Here is a 12,500-nt window from a genome sequence, read left to right on the forward strand (position 1 = left end):
CACGCACGCACGCACGCACGCACGCACGCACGCACGCACACACACACACACACACACACACCCACACACACACACACACACACACACACACACACACACACACACACACACACACACACACACACACACACACACACACACACACACACACACACAGACACACACACACACACACACACACATATCCTTGCCATTGATGCATGATACAGGGGCCTGTCCTATAGGAATTGATGGCTCAGCAGCAGCAGGTGAATTGCAGCCTGATAGCCATATGCTCCAAAGACAAGAGGTGTGAGAAAGCTATCCATCCATCACTCTTAGGAGCTGTATTTCACCCTGGAACATGTACCTGATGCAATTGTTATTTAAGAAATGCCAAATATTGGCGAAAGATTCTGTAAAAAAACATCCCTGTTCAACTCACAAAATCCAATCATCCCCATTATAAGCATTTAAGTGCAAAGTCAACAAATCAATCGGGCCGACCTCGATCACTGTTCACACTTTTAAAAGCACATCTTAGAAAGATAAAATGAAAAAAGCCACAGCGATGGCCCAGGAGATTACTATTCTCTGCTCCAAATAACCTAAACCTTTTTCACAAATAGTTTCCATATTTCTTTTCGCACATCAAACCTTTCTGGTGGAAGGCCTTGGGCTTGCCGGCTCCGGTTGCCAAGAACTAAGTGGTGGTTTCCATCAGCGGTTCCTGAGGTGTTAAGTTCATCTCCCGGCCCTCTGGCCTGACGCCAGGCCTCCATGTTGGAGGTCAGCTCAGGGTTACCAGAGAAATAATGATGCACACTTTGGTTCGGTCTGCTCATGGTCAAACGCTGACTTTGGTGAAGCACCCACTGGAAACGTAGCATCAGGTTATAAATGTACCGGCTCACGGTTTTGTCGGCCCAAAGAGCTATAGATTAATTGGATTGAGAATAATTTGTTGTAGGTGAAAGCAGACAAATCTGTCCAACAAATGTAGCACTTATTAATAGAACTGTAGAGCTGGCAAAGCAACAGAAATCCAATTGATTTAGATTTGACACAGAGCACTTATCAAGAGTCAAGAGTCCATATCCGACAGAGCATTTTTTGGGCCTGTGAGGAAAAAAAAATAGTGTCTCAATATTTTCCTGACTATCAACAAAGCATTCACAACATCACTGCTGGCAACATGATATGGGCAGAGGTGATTCATGGCACACTGCCGGTTAATATTTGTATACCCGGCAGGACTTGTTTCCTGTTTCTTTGTTTTGAAATAAAATGCTTATCCCTCTGACGGTGTGTGACAATTTATTTTCTTATGATTGGTTTCTTTGAAACAGTTGTGTGTGCGTGTGAGACCAGGTAAGGCATAAAGGTGGAATACATGAAGACAGATGTATGCGAATATTTTAAGGCCAATATAAAAATGATTTTTTTTCTCTCATACTATAAGAATATATTTCTGATATGGTCTTTGTTTGGGTGGGGCTGGGGCTTGGCCAATGGCCGGTGTGTGTGTGTGTGTGTGTGTGTGTGTGTGTGTGTGTGTGTGTGTGTGTGTGTGTGTGTGTGTGTGTGTGTGTGTGTGTGTGTGTGTGTGTGTGTGTGTGTGTGCGTGCGTGCGTGCGTGCGTGCGTGCGTGCGTGCGTGCGTGCGTGCGTGCGTGCGTGTGATTGTGTGTGTGTGTGTGTGTGTGTGTGTGTGTGTGTGTGTGTGTGTGTGTGTGTGTATGTGTGTGTGTGTGTGTGTGTATATGTGTGTGTGTGTGTGTCTGCGTGTGTGTGTCTGCGTGTGTGTGTGTGTGTGTATGTGTCTGCGTGTTTGTGTGTGTGGTGTTTCAGAGCCACAGCTGAAAGGCATCGTGACACGGCTGTTCAGCCAGCAGGGGTTCTACCTGCAGATGCAGCCAGATGGAACCATCGACGGCAGCAAAGACGAGAACAGCGACAGCAGTGAGTAGGCTGGAGCACGTTATGAAAAATACAACTCCCAGCATGCAATATTGAACAGCAATGACTCACTTGGTTATATAACACATGACCCCATTTTACATGCTGCGGGTTTACAAGGTACCATTTTCAAGTCGATAATGAGAATGGTTAAAGACCATTCTGGAAAGTGCTACACAATCCATTTTCAATGTAATCTTTATTCATAAATATTCAGGATTCTATATTTTATAATTATTATGATGATAAGGATGAGGATGATGAGGGTGATGATGATGATTATTATTGTTTTTATAATAATAATTAGAATTATTACTATAACGCCTCTCTGTGTTCAACCATGCATGTTTTATAGGTTTACCACACTTGTTAGCAAGAAATTAACAATCAATAAAAAAACGATCAATTAACAAAAAAGCCATCAAGCTCAATGTTATGAGGCGTTAAAAGATGTGCAGAGTGCAGAATATGTTGTGTCTCCGACTCGCTGACCCTACAGAGTGACTACGTTCTAGAAACAGATGTGGGCTAGACTAGAGGACTACAGAGCCCCCAGGGAGTAATGACCAAGCCTCCCCACCTCCTGCTTCTTCCACCTTGGAGACACGCCAAGCTGAATGAAACCTAGGGAAAAAAAGGAAGGGACATCTCGACCTTCTGTCCGTCTTGAAAGAAGCATTGCGCCGTCGAGGGGGCAGAAGAAGGACTTTGGCAGGCCACAGGAGGTGGATTAGCACATGCTGGGAGGGTGACATTGTTGACATAGCATCTTGGGAGACGTAAATGTGAGTGAAACTAAGAAGGATCATGAAGGTGAAAGAAATCTGGAAGAACTTGGAGTCGGTACCATTGACACACGGAGTGTGAAAACGAAAAGGAACTAATAGTCCCCGATATAAAGTGTGAGGTGTGTGAGATGGTCTTCCTGGTTTATCTGGGTTCCAGCAGATGTTATAGCAGAGCTCCTGGGGGGGGAGAGGGCTCAGAGGCTGGGCGGTACACCCAACACTGAGTGGGGCCTTGTGTCCTCTTTGGTCACGGAGATATTCTACCGGACTTCACACGAGCGGAGGGTCTCATGAACGCTTTTTAAAAAGTGTGTTTCTTCCTGTCGGCAAACACACACACCTTAACGCACAGCGTGCTGCTGGCCCAGTGTTTATTGTTCGTGGCCAATTACCCACTAACACAACCTGTCTCCGGCGACACGCTTGCTGTGAAAAGTTCCGTGCATCAAGATTTGCTAGTTTGATATCAGACTTTAGATTATTGAGCCAACATCTTATTAACGAGACAAGGTGTACGGAAAGCATTTTGGTGATTCTTCCTTTTGTGGTCGCGAGGAAGTACTTTCCTTGTAACTTTGGGTTTCCTTAACTCCAGGCAATCCCTCTTGCTAAGCACTCGCCACAGGCCCAAGAAACACAGTGAATAATTCAGCCTAAAGTCACTAAAAATATCCCCATCTCCTCTTACCCAATGAATTATTCTCTGTATCTGATGCCCCATCCTGAAAGGGAGAGGAGAGGGGGGGGGAAGGGTACCTAGAGAGCTAGATAACAAGAGATCCAGTGGGAGGATGTAAAAAAGAACACAGAACAGAGAAAAGAGCCAAAGTTAGAAAATGGAACGAGCCGACGGAGTGAGCCGAGAGCCGTTGGAGACGTTGACCGGGGAAGAAGAACCGTTGAAGAACGAGGAGAAAGACCCTGGACTGAGACGGCGGAGGCTTAGTATTCAAGCCCGGCCCCCTCGCCTATTGATCGCTGTGCTGTGCGGTGATCAGAATAATAGATGAACCCCGCCCCTCCCTGTCCCCCCACCGTCCCGTCCTGAAAAGCATGTAACCCGTGACCCGCAGCGCACACACGTGACTGACGGACAGGATCGTTGAGCTCCGAGGCGTGGTAACTGGGGGGCCGGGCCGGGGGCCGCTGCACAGTCTGCATACTAGGTGTGACCTTTCCTCGCTTTAAACCTTAGGTTATTTAGTTCCTCTGTTTACACTGATTCCACACGCTACGTTCACCAGACAACCTGTGCCAAGCAAGCATTACATGAAAAGACAATAAAAATACACTTTGAACCATGCAGTTGTAATGCTCCAAGCGTTATAAATAGATGCATAATCTTTGTATAGATATAATGCTGATTAAATGGTACGGGTACACGTTTTTTAACAATGCAATGGAACAGAATGTCCCTTGGAACAGCTCAGCTGTAACACATACACAGTGGTAGATTTAATGCTCTACATGGGTACCAGGCAGGATTGGCAGTTAATCAAAGGCAGACTTGATGGAACACCATTATATTAATTAACATCCGTGTACAATTTTGAGTCAGCAGCCCATAATTTAATTCTGGTCCGTCGGTTGATCCCCTGCAGTAATCACCTGCACAATATTGAAGCCGTTGGAAGAAAATAAATCCATGGTACATACCGGAAGACTGCCCGGCCAGGGGAAGTTCACGTTCCATTTATGACTCAATGTTTGATGGCGAGAAATAAGGTCCACTCACTCACTTCATTCCCACCATTTACTTAATAACTAGAATCCCCGATTGCAGGAACCTTGTCCTTTACCCTGAAGGAGAAGGAGAGACAATTGTGACACAAACACATGGTGAACACATCCCACACTTGGAGCCATCTCTGCGACCTGGCTGAGAGGTGCCTTTGGCATTTGCAGAATGCCACCGTTTTTCTTTCCAGGCTAAAGCCTCCTGCAAGGGATAAAACGGCTAATCAGGCCACATATATCCCACATCAAGCAGCCCTGCTTTACCTTCAAGAATTCCTCCAAGCCGATTAGCGCTCCTTTGAAGTAATTGGTGTTGAGGGGGGATTTGATGCGGTTTAACACCATTCGTCTGACAAAATAGAATCTCTTAGCTCCGTCCACGTAAGGGGGCTGTGGAGGCAAGTTCTGGGCAATAGACTTGAATTATTATGAAGGACTCGTCCTCTTCCCTCTGAATATTCATCAGCTTAACGACGACTTTTCTCCTGTTCTGCTCACGGCTCCTCCTCCTCAAGTTGATGAACGGCTGGAGCCGCACGATTGAAAGGTCCGGACGTTTGCGGGGTGACCTAGCTGACGGCTCGGGTCCCCTGTCTTCAGTGCATTGACTGGGAACTGTGAAGGGCTGCAATCTCCCCCTGCACAGAGTCGTGCAGTGCATTATATTTCTGTTTGACTGCGACTCACCCAGAGTGGCCATTACGCCACGCTGTTCTTTGTTGTCCGCTTGACTGGTGAGCTCAGCGGACTTCATCAATAAAGATGATTTTTCTCTCTGGCGGTGATGTTGTTGCTGCTGCTGCTGTTGTTGTTGTTGTTGTTGTCATAAGGTCGACACCGATTTATTTTTCCAGCTGCCGCAGTACAAATTGCCTTGTGGACTCGCTGAAGAGACGGAGAAATCCACCGGGCGAGAGGCAGAGAGAGAGCAAGAGAGTCTTAGCTGGACGAGCACAGACTGATCGATGACAGAACAGACTCTCATTAATTGATAACAGAATGAGAGATGGCGGTAACGTCCTCATGTACATAAAAGACAACAATAAGGGCAGGGGGTCGGATGGGCTGGGAAGAAAAAGAACAAAAGAACCAAATAAAAGGTATTAATAGAGCACCATTGAACTCACTGTCCCCTGCCTCAATGGAACATAAGAAGATCTGCGGTAGAAGCAACGCAATCAGAGCTCCACTCCACTCCGCTCACCAGGGGCCAGATTTACAGCCCTCAACATGCCAAAGCGCCACGTCGATATTCATTGCTTAAGAATCGAATTGGCCCTTTGAACCCTGTATCTGACCCCCTTGCTTTCTCACCCCCTCACCGATGTCTGTGAGAGACTGAGATCTGAAGCCCCTGTCCCCCGCGCTCCGTCCTCACCCACCACCGAAGGGGCCGGTGTTCCCACAGCGGCAGCACAATCAGTTCTGTCGGCCCGCCTTGTCACCCCGTAACGAAGAGAACGGGGTGTTACCTCGTGACGGCGCAGTCACCCAACCGCTGACTCCCGCATTCTATCGATTCACTGACACCCGAGACACACCTATCAGACTGATGGTGGTTTTGCAAAAACTGTAGTTGAAATGAATGTCTTATCTGCTTCTTGTAACTCTCTGTTGCTATGTGCACTTCCTCTCTGTCTGGTATATGGTTTTGACCGCAAGTTCTCCTGACTGACCCGGGGGTCTCACTCTTCTCCACTCTCTCTATCCCGCTTTCCTTCTCCATCACTATTAATCTCTTCATCTCTCTCTCTCTCTCTCTCTCTCTCTCTCGCACTCTCTCTCTCTCATTAACCATCACTGCCTCTCTCTGTATCTCATTCTCAATCACTGTCTCTCTTTCCCTCTCTCATTCTTAATCCCTGTCTCTCTTTCTCTCTCTTCCTCCCTCATTATCCATCACTGTCTCTCCCTCCCTCTCTAATTTTTAATCACTGTCTCACCTTCTCCTGATCTCCTTCTCTCATTCTCCATCACGGTCTCTCTCTTCCTCCCTCATGCTCTATCGCTGTCTCCCTCTCTGCCTCTCCCTCTCTCATTCTCTATCACTGTCTTTCTCCCCCTGCCTCATTCTCCATCACCGTCTCTCTCTCTCCCACCCTCATTCTGTATCACTGTCTCTCTCTCTCTCCCTCTCTCATTCTCCATCCCACTCTCTATCTCTCTCCCTCCCTCATGCTCTATCACTGTCTATCTCTCTCTCTCTCCCTCTCTCATTCTCCATCACGGTCTCTATCTCTCTCCTTTCCTCATGCTCTATCACTGTCTCTCTTTCTCTCTCCCTCTTTCATTATCCATCACGGTCTCTCTCTCTCTCTCTCTCCTTCCCTCATGCTCTATCACTGTCTCTCGCCAACTGCAGCCCTGTTTAACCTCATCCCTGTGGGTCTGAGAGTCGTGGCCATTCAGGGGCTGAAGAGTGGGTTCTACATCGGCATGAACGGGGAAGGCATGCTCTACAGATCGGTGAGTTGGCTTCATAAAGTGTGTGTGTTTGCGTGTCAATGTGTGTGTGTATTTGCATGACATGTGTGCGTCTATGTGTTAATAAGACTATCAGTATAGGTGGGTCTCAGGGTGAAAATGTTAATATACATTTAAAATTATATATATTTCCGTTCTCTCTTAATGTTCCCTTCTGATAACTAACAACCACTGCAATATTACGAACACCCTCTTGTCACTGAACACAAGCTGTGCTGTGTTTGTGACGATGATGAGGATGATGAGGAGGATGATGATGATGGTCTGCAGTTCTGAACGCAGCAATAATCGCCCACCCCATTGTTCTCTCCCCAGCGTTAACTTGTTTGGATTTGACACCAAAGCTAAGCGCTCATGCTATTGAAACAAATCCTCATGTCCACGTTCAGCACAAAAGAGCTACAGGGGACTTTTTTTGTCCACATTATAAGCAGATACAACTCCTGATTCAATTATATTACATTCAATCAGTCTATATTATATAATGTTAACTCTCCCCTTTACTCTGTATCTCATTTCCTCAAACATGACAGATACTTCAGAGTAAAACAGGAAACGCCGGAAGTTTGAAGGAACGTCATTTGTTCCTTTAAGATAATTTCACAGTTCTTTTTTAGCCATGCTTTGTTGAATCTGCAAATACGTATGGGTAAATGATGGTCCATTTGCCAATCCTCATCCGTTTGGTGTCTCTTAGGATAATGGCCTCCAGAAGGCAGAGCCGGGCGGCTAGGGGCCGGGTGGAGGGAGCACGTGGGCTCCTGAGATAGGATATATAATGCTGCCCGCCATAATGACAAGCACATAAAAAGGCCTGCAGCTGCAGAACCTGGAACTGGTTTACATTAATGTGATGCAATGCAAGAGGGGGAGAGGTATTCAGCAGAAAGAGGGGGAGAGAGAGAGAGAGAGAGAGAGAGAGAGAGAGAGAGAGAGAGAGAGAGAGAGAGAGAGAGAGAGAGGGGGAGAGAGAGAGAGAGAGAGAGAGAGAGAGAGATAGTGGGAGACGGAGAGAAAGAGAGGAAGAGAGAGATATGATGACGGTGATGAAACAGGGATCATAGAAACAGACTCAGTGGGGAGGTTATGCAACCTCAAGCCTCAGGATCCCTAATCCAGTTACAGACAAGTCACGCTTTTACACAAGTAATACAGGACTGAAAAAAATCCACATTTCGCATAAGGATTTGACAGCAGGGAGCTGCACTAGTGACATAATGATCCCAAGCCAGCTATTGGGGCGGGCTTCAATGAAGCTACAAATCAACCAAAACCCATAACACTTATTGTCAAACGAGCTGTCTCTCTTAAAATAGAAATTAGAATTATTCATAGTGCTGCGAGTGATCAAAGCTGGTCTCGGTGTAAGACTGCGACACGACCGTCGTCAAACATGTCAGAGCAAATTATTTGCTTGCGAATCGGGAGACGTTCATGCTTGAAAGGCGAGCTAAGATTTAATTAACCGTGTTGAAACAATCTCTCAGAAGAGCCAGATCCCCCCACCGAAAGCACAACATGATATTGGAAATAAACTGGAATGAGTGCAGCGCTGATGAGCTTTCCAAGTCAACAGAGTCGTACTTCACCAAAGGCAAAGTGAATCTACTTTATATTTCTATACCGTTCTGTACAGGGAGAGAATAACTCTCCACCACCCAGTTCTCTCTCATTAAAGTATAATTATTTTAATCGACCAAGCTGAATCACATTTGTGGGTGTAGGAAGTGCTAGGTCTGTCTTGTGTTGTGTTGCATAGCATCCTGACACACTTAAGCACACGGCATAATGTATAGGAATGTTTTTAATTTTATTTATAGGTCTGACTCAGTCAATAAAACCAAAATGAGTTGTGCCATGTTGGATTGGTCAATTGGTTTATAGCTGGGCACTGCTCCCGGTCAGTGACAAACACCACTGCTATGGTTATGTTTAACTGGTCGGATTATCTTGTTTGTGGCCTGACTGACTATTTACCCCATTATTGTAATTACCGTCATTATCATCATCATCATCATCATCATCATCATCATCATCATCATCATCATCATCATCATCATCATCATCATCATCATCATCAACATCCTCATCATCTTCCTCGTCCGCGTCATTTCCATACAGGCCTTAGATTAGAGAAGATCTCTTGAAAATATAAATAGTAAAATAAATAAGCAGAAATAAATAAAATATCTATTGATAATTAGTGAAGTTAACAACAATACCTTTATGCATATACCAAAAGCTGTAACACTTGGGGCTTAACTAAATGAAAGATAGAGCCATTGTTGCATGAACGAACCTTGACACATTAGTTCATTTGTGGGTTTCCTTCTAGAGATGAATGTCTGGATTAATGCTCTGCGACCCACTCAGAGTTCTCCACCCACCAGGGGAGAACCCCTGTTCCGGATCATCGTATCGACAGGCAGGACCGGGAAACATTGATTACAAACAGTCAGCATGAGTGAGACAGTAAGATGGATGAGGGACTGTCAAATACACATTTCGTTACTGTGACGTTTCCACAGTAACGGGCCACTTTAATTAAAACCAGGCAGGGTGCGCTCAGCTTGGGGTTCTCAGAGGTGCACCATGGGAAATTAGCAAGCCCTTTCTGGCACGCCACGTGTGGGCGGTGGGACGGGTTTGCAGGGATGGGAGGGGGGTGGGGTGTTGGCTTACCGACCTTGTAGAGACATTAAACAGGTTCCTTTGATATTTAGTTTATCCTTAGCCTATAGTTGACGGTAAAGAGGGAAAACATACTTTATTTTTGCCCTACGTCATCATAATGGTTTTATCTCCTCTACTGATCTTGCTTATACGGTACTTATATTTGCAGCTTTATGTTGAGGTTGGCCTTGGGGAGGTTGTCCACATACAGTTCTGTTCTTTTTTTAGCAAGTCCTTTTTGCATAATGTCCGTGTGAAGGTTTGACCATGTGGTGGTTCTCGATGTGGCAGTTGTCCTGTAATACCTCTTCTAACAATGTCATGATCTCACCGCTTGTTCTGCAGCCGGTCTGGTGCTCTCACATCTCCATCTCTCTCTCTCTCGCTGTCTGTGTCCCATGAGAGGTCATTACTGAGGGATATCCTTCCCTTCCACCTCACAGAGCTTATAGACTCTAGGAACAAGCTCTCTCGTGTTTGTTTGTAACTCATGCAGGCAGGGTGCTTTATCCTGAATGCATTATTAAACATAACCTTTTTTGAGTGAAAACATAAATCTGGAGATATGATTTTGTTTCCTTCGGGGATTAAATTTCACTTTGATGTACGCTTCGACAGTTACAAAATAGTGGACTTTGTACATTATCTAACGATAAAGCAGGAGAAAGGACTACAAATCAAGTTGAGTAAATGTTGCCCCTTCGCTGCAGATTGAGTTCCTCACTTAAATCCCAAACACAGAGTAAAACGTTTTGAAGGTTTTCCGTGCCGGTGTTGCAGAGTGGTTTGTGTCTCTCCAGTCACGAACCAGCGGGATGATAATGGAGCAGCGATGGGTTTGGAGAGGGAATGCGTGGGGGGGCTCAGCTTCTACTGAAGTCTTCTTCTCCATTATTTATAACACTCGTCTAACCGTGACCTAGTTTACAGCACAGCAGTAACCACTGTTGTGTCTCTCTGTGTCTTTCGCTGTCTCTCTCTTTCTTTCTCTCTGTGTCTCTCTCTCTCTCTCTCTCTCTCTAGGTCGGTCACTTTCTCTTTCTTTCTTGTTCTCTTTCTCCACTTTGGGGCACAAAACACTTGAATGGAAAAAATCGACAGGGCATGTTACACAAGATTTTCACAAATACACATGGGCACACACGCATACACACACATGCATACACAAAAACACACACTGTGTCACACGCATAAATACACACAAACCAACACACAAACCAACACACACACACACAAAAACACACACACACACACTCACACAGCTGCTTACAACGGCATGTTACTTGGCAACGTGTCCTTAGAGTCACACACACACCTTCAGAAGCAAGTTTTAGTGTACATACACAAAAACACACCGCGTCACACACACACACACACACACTCACACACACACACACACACAAACACACACACACACACACACACACACTCACACACACATACATACACACACACACACACACACACACACACATATACTTCGCCAAACACACACACCCACAAGATGCAAACCCGTGGTTTTACATTGTCCCTAGAACCCCATGGCCCCTGTTTCTCCCTTTCAATCATGCACTCATTTTGCTGCATCTTTCTGATGTCACTGCTAGAGTGTAACGAGTGGTGCAGTAGGAGCCCTCAGAGCCAGCGATAGGAGGTGTGGAGAGGGGAGGAGCGCAAGAAAGAGGACAGGCGGGAAGGGTGTAAATTACTAGAGGATGGATTTAAAATGCTTTTTGGGTGCGCCAACTGTGTGTGTGGGTTCGTGCTTTCTGTATGTGTGTGTGTGTGTGTGGTTGTGTGTCTATGCATGTGTGTGTGTGCGTCTGTACCTGTGTTTGCAAAATAGAAAGGGAACCAAGGGATCAACAGAGAGAAAACGACAGAATGAGAAAGCGGGAGTGGGCTTGAAAGAGAGAGAGAGAGAGAGAGAGAGCGAGAGAGAGAGAGAGAGAGAGAGAGAGAGAGAGAGAGAGAGAGAGAGAGAGAGAGAGAGAGAGAGAGAGAGGGGAAAGATGAGTTTTGTAGTTCAGACAGGAGCTGTCTGAGCCGGGGTCTAGACCTCCTCCAGAATCCTAATGAAGGCTCCTACAGTGTGCGGGTGTCTGGGGGGGACGTTTCCAAACACTAGAAGATTGGACCCAATATTGACAACAGGCTGTGATGGAGCTCTACCAGGAAGCCATGCAGAGAGTACACCAACTGATAGGGATTCCCACTGTTTGCTCTGTTGCTTTTCTGGGGGGGGTGTTGTTTTTATTTGTTTAGCTTCATAAGCCTGAAACCATACACCACCTTCCATTTCAATGTACTCGTCCAACATGCACGCACGCACGCACGCACTCACACACAGACATGCACTAGCACACACAAAAAACACACACACACACACACACAAACACCCACACACACACACAGACATGCACACGCACACATATGCGCACAAACACACACGCAGACACATGCACAAACGCAGACACACACACACACACACACACACACACACACACAACATACACTCTCACACACACACACACCACCAGGCTGTGTATCATTGTGTCATTTGAAGTCAGCGGGCCCCGGCCTCCAGGGCCTCCACCAGCCGTGTTCTTCTAGCCTGACTCAGCAGGAAGCCGTTCTTTAATCATTAGCGGCACTAACGATCCGCGGCCCACCTCCACACCACCTCCTTGTAGCCTCGTTTCAGGTTCGTCCGCCGGTTCAATGCTGGGCTTTTGTTTGCAAAATGGATGACGGATGATGGATGACGTCAAACACGTTGGCAAGGAACCAGCGAAGGTTCCTTCCCAAACAGTCTATCTCTCTCTCTCTCTCTCTCTCTCTCTCTCTCTCTCTCTATCTCTCTTTCTCTCTCTCTCTCTCT

The 12,500-nt window shown here is 46.2% G+C and overlaps 1 protein-coding gene across 1 annotated transcript in view; it reads left to right on the top strand.

The window, feature by feature from the left end:
* Positions 1 to 1,828: 1,828 nt before the first annotated feature.
* Positions 1,829 to 12,500, top strand: part of fgf12a (fibroblast growth factor 12a) — a 19,181-nt gene continuing 8,509 nt past the window's right edge. The window contains exons 1-2 of the mRNA XM_056596268.1: positions 1,829 to 1,940; positions 6,825 to 6,928. Coding sequence (XP_056452243.1) covers positions 1,889 to 1,940; positions 6,825 to 6,928 — 156 coding nt within the window. The 5' untranslated portion in view covers positions 1,829 to 1,888. The remainder of the gene's footprint in view (positions 1,941 to 6,824; positions 6,929 to 12,500) is intronic.

This window comes from Gadus chalcogrammus, chromosome 8 (assembly GCF_026213295.1).
Source record: "Gadus chalcogrammus isolate NIFS_2021 chromosome 8, NIFS_Gcha_1.0, whole genome shotgun sequence".
NCBI classification, from domain to species: domain Eukaryota; kingdom Metazoa; phylum Chordata; class Actinopteri; order Gadiformes; family Gadidae; genus Gadus; species Gadus chalcogrammus.